Source organism: Antrostomus carolinensis, unplaced genomic scaffold (assembly GCF_000700745.2).
Source record: "Antrostomus carolinensis isolate BGI_N321 unplaced genomic scaffold, ASM70074v2 scaffold33032, whole genome shotgun sequence".
Lineage (NCBI taxonomy): Eukaryota > Metazoa > Chordata > Aves > Caprimulgiformes > Caprimulgidae > Antrostomus > Antrostomus carolinensis.
In genome coordinates this window covers 1870-6510 of record NW_010298177.1, presented here as the reverse complement: position 1 = coordinate 6510, position 4641 = coordinate 1870, and the positions used below count along the sequence as shown (strand labels likewise).

The following is a 4641-nucleotide window of genomic DNA, read 5'->3' as shown; positions in this document are numbered from 1 at the left end:
CCCACGGCGGGGTGAGGTTCTTGTGGCTGGACCCGGCCCTGGGGGTGGGTCTGGGAGCTTTGTCCCAGCCCGGGTCACTCCTCCTGGCCCTGGAGAGCCTCTGTTAAGCCTGACTGATCCGGGCAGCTGCTGAGCTATTTCGGGAGGCCAAGGCTCCGCCGAGCCTCTTAAGCCTCCTCAGAGATGCCCTTTTGAATCCCACGAGCCCCCAGGTTCAGCTCAGGGTTATGCCCCAGTAGGGGACACGCCCAGGGCAGCGACGTGGCTCTGAACCACTGACAGTTTATTTACCGGGCGGGGAACATCGCGGTTGTCTTTCCAAACCCTCTGTGCTGTGTCTGCTCCTGGCCTCAGGCTGTTCCTCCTGATCCTCTGTGTGATGATGATGATGATGATGATGATGATGATGATGATGATGATGATGATGATGATGATGATGATGATGATGATGATGATGATGATGATGATGATGATGATGATGATGATGATGATGATGATGATGATGATGATGATGATGATGATGATGATGATGATGATGATGATGATGATGATGATGATGATGATGATGATGATGATGATGATGATGATGATGATGATGATGATGATGATGATGATGATGATGATGATGATGATGATGATGATGATGATGATGATGATGATGATGATGATGATGATGATGATGATGATGATGATGATGATGATGATGATGATGATGATGATGATGATGATGATGATGATGATGATGATGATGATGATGATGATGATGATGATGATGATGATGATGATGATGATGATGATGATGATGATGATGATGATGATGATGATGATGATGATGATGATGATGATGATGATGATGATGATGATGATGATGATGATGATGATGATGATGATGATGATGATGATGATGATGATGATGATGATGATGATGATGATAATAATAATAATAATGATGATGATGATGATGATGATGATGATGATGATGACAACTGTCTCTCTGTATCTATGAGTGATGCAGAGTACAATTGCTCACCACCCGCCGATAGCGATCCCAGAGGAGCAATAAGGAACCCTGAACCTGAAATACCCATCCCAGAAAGCGATCCCGAGCGATTCCCGAGGGAATTCCCCCCTTTCCAGTCAGCCCTGGCTGACGCTGCCCGTGACGTGCTGGGATCTGGAAGATCCCATCGGCACATCCCACTGGCACTTCTGGGTTTTACTGACTCTGACACTTTCCCCCTCCCCGTCCTTCGCGCTTGCAGACTACCCAAACCTGAGGTCCTTGTACCTGATCAACATTCTTCTCATAACAAATCCTCCACTGAAACCAAAACACAGAGATTTCTGGCTACTAAGAAGAAAATTAACTCAGCTCCATCCCAGCAAAAACCAGGACATCCTGCCAGAGCGGAGAACCGGCACACAGACAGCAAACCTCTGTGTGGTTTATACCAGACCCCTGCAGCACTCAGTATTCTTCAGGCATCATTTAATGATGATAAATTAATTAAAATCAAAGCTGGGAGCAAAGATACTGACTGTTGAGTGCTTCTACCTGGTGAGGAGCTCTGTGCAGCCACGATGCCCGGCCTCAAAACAAACCCCAGGGCTCGCCTGGGTGTGTGACACCGGATATCTGTGAATAAAAGTTTTCTAACAATGCAAATTGAGGTGCATTAGCTGCTGGCTTGGGGGTGGAAAAGGGCCAAGAGTGGGTGGGTTTGCTAATCCCATCCAGTCCCAACCCCCCTGCCAGCAGCAGGGACCCCTTCCACTAGACCAGGTTGCTCAAAGCCTCATCCAGCCTGGCCGAGAACACTTCCAGGGAGGAGCAGCCACAGCTTCTCTGCCCAACCTGGGACACTGTCTCACCACCCTCACACCAAAGAGTTTCTTCCTCACATCTGATCTCCATCTCCCCTCTGCCACTTTCAAGCCATCACCCCTTGTTCTCTCACTCCCTGCCCTTGGCCAAAGTCCCTCCCCAGCCTTCCTGGAGCCCCTTCAGGTACTGGGAGGCCACTAGAAGGTCTCCCCGGAGCCTTCTCTTCTCCAGGCTGAACAGCCCCAACCCTCTCAGCCTGTCCTCACAGCAGAGCTGCTCCAGCCCTCGCATCATCCTCGTGGCCTCCTCTGCACTGGCTCCAGTAGCTCCATGTCCTTGTGCTGTTGGTGTCCCCAGCACTGGAGGCAGCACTGCAGGTGGGGTGTCAGGAGAGCGGAGCAGAGGGGCAGAATCCCCTCCCTCCACCTGCTGCCCTCTGTTTGCTCCTCCTGACTGGGGTCTCCTGTTCTCTTGCAGGGCGCAGACGTGAACTGCATGCACGGCACCTTGAAGCCGCTGCACTGCGCCTGTATGGTGGCTGACGCCGACTGCGTGGAGCTGCTGCTGCAGAAGGGAGCAGAGGTAAAAGCTTTTAAAGAACCAAAAGATGTTAAAAATGCACAAGTCCCTTTGAAAAGGGGCCGGGAAATCAAGAGGCAGTGGTGGGTGCTGATAAACAGCTGAGATTTGAGCTGATACTTTTAAGCAGCTCTGGTTTTAAGGCCCCTTGCAGAGTGAAACGGGCCCAGGTGAAGGTTTGTCATCCCAGGAGGGAGGGAAATGTTTGTGCCTGAGATCTTGGGGTGCCGCTTCTCCAGGGAGGGAGGGTCATTTTGCAGTAGAAGCCTGAAGGAAGAATTGAAACCAATATATTACCTGGTTTTTGGCATTTCCTTCTGGCTAGTGGCCGATTTTACCTCTAACTCTGCCTATTTTTCCCATCCACTAAGTTTGAGATATGGAAACCTTTTTGTGCAGCGCTGGCAGAGCTTCCCCCGACACCGGGTACCTCAGTGACCCCCAAATCCTTTCTCCTCCCTCCCCTTCTCCTACAGGTCAACGCCCTGGATGGCTACAACCGAACAGCCCTTCACTACGCGGCAGAAAAAGACGAAACCTGTGTGGAAATCCTCTTGGAATACGGTGCCAACCCCAACGCCTTGGACGGCAACAAGGACACGCCGCTGCACTGGGCCGCCTTCAAGAACAACGCCGAGTGCGTGCGGTCGCTGCTGGAGAACGGCGCCTTGGTCAACGCCCGCGACTACAACAACGACACACCGCTCAGCTGGGCAGCCATGAAGGGCAACCTGGAGAGCGTCAGCATCCTCCTCGACTTCGGGGCGGAGGTTCGGGTGGTGAATTTGAAAGGTCAAACCCCCATTTCGCGATTAGTGGCGCTGCTGGTGCGGGGATTAGGTACGGAGCGTGAAGATTCTTGTTTCGATCTTCTCCATCGAGCTATTGGACATTTTGAGCTGAGAAAAAACGGCAGCATGCCCTGGGAGGTGACCAGGGATCAGCAGCTCTGTGAAAAGCTCACCCTGCTCTGCTCAGCCCCCGGGACCCTACAGACGCTGTCGCGTTACGCCGTACGCCGCAGCCTGGGCGTGCGGTTCCTGCCGGAGGCGGTGAAGCAGCTGCCCTTGCCCACCTGCCTGAAGGAGTACGTCTTGCTCCTTAGTTAAGCGATGGATGAGGCGCCGGGGCTCTTCCACGCTGACACTCGGCTCCTTTCATCACCACTTCCTCACGGTAGCGCCGGGAATGAGGTTGACTACTTGGTTTGGGACTTGAAGGTGCTGGATTCCCCTCCCCGGTTGCAATCCTGGTTTTCCTCCTGCTCTGCTCTTCTGTCTGAGCCGGCCCAGGGCAGCAGGGTTGTGCCAGTCACAGATGGCTCCATGTTGTCTCTCTGCCCACACGTGCTTTCCCCTCGATTTTGGCCTCCTGAGATGAACAATCACCCTTTAATGGCAAATTATATCCCCACTGTTTTTTTTTTTCCTTTTGTTTTCACATTGGGGCAGCCCTTGGGGAAAGGAAAGCTTTCTGGGTGTGGGCAGAAGAGGGAAACCTTCCTTCTTTGAAGGACTTAAGGCAGGAAATCAAGAGGTGTTCTCGGACCTGGAGAAATTTCTAGCAGAAAAGGCTGCTCTGCACATAGTGAGCCTGTACGTTGTGTAACGGCACAAGCTGGCACCTTCACCTCGTGCTGACACTCACACAGATCCACGGCTCCCCCAGAACGACACCCCGCAGCCGGGGCAGAGCTTGTGTGTCCGCAGCTCCCGTGAAGCAGACGTGGAGTCATTCCTTCAATGCCTGGAAGTGTATTTTTCCCTTTTTATCTACAATTTTGAAGCTGCAGCAGCGCTGTAGAGGGGAAGAGGATGAGAACACCTCAAAAGCCAACACTTTGGGGGACTGTAATTTGTGTGAGCAGAGGAAATATTTCCCTCCCTCTCTGGTGTAGCTCTGCTTGGAGCATGGGATGCTCCGTTCCCCTGAGCAGAGGGTTTCCCTCCCATCTGCCGCACAAGAACCCACCCGAACTCTTCCTTAGCTTTGGTTTTACACCTTCAACTCACCGTTCTGTTGTTGATTTTATTTCTGTGTGTGTATATACAGATTTTAGGAGGAGGCGTGAGGACGTGCTGGCAGCGGGGCACCAGGCAGGACCCCCTGTGGGCAGCGCCTGCTCTCTGCTCGTCCCAACCCGCTCCCGGCAGCAGCAGCGTCCCGGCACGCGCCGTCGTGTGTTCACGGAAATAAACGGCTCACCGCGCGCTGGGAGGTGTGTGTGTGTCGCACGC

The 4641-nt window shown here is 52.6% G+C and overlaps 1 protein-coding gene across 1 annotated transcript; it reads left to right on the top strand.

Moving 5' to 3' along the window:
* Window positions 1-2296: 2296 nt before the first annotated feature.
* Window positions 2297-3520, top strand: ASB8 (ankyrin repeat and SOCS box containing 8). Its single transcript, XM_010162373.1, has 2 exons — window positions 2297-2407; window positions 2881-3520. Exons 1-2 carry the CDS (start codon window positions 2321-2323, stop codon window positions 3511-3513), a joined length of 720 nt encoding a protein of 239 aa, XP_010160675.1. The 5' UTR covers window positions 2297-2320; the 3' UTR covers window positions 3514-3520.
* The last annotated feature ends 1121 nt before the right edge of the window (window positions 3521-4641 follow it).

What these genes read in the sequence shown, in the direction of transcription:
- ASB8 (XM_010162373.1), top strand. Translation starts at nt 2,321, where the DNA reads ATGCACGGCACCTTGAAGCCGCTGCACTGCGCCTGTATGGTGGCTGAC. An exon ending in TGCTGCAGAAGGGAGCAGAG is followed by an intron (nt 2,408 to 2,880) that starts GTAAAAGCTTTT and finishes CTTCTCCTACAG; the next exon opens with GTCAACGCCCTGGATGGCTA.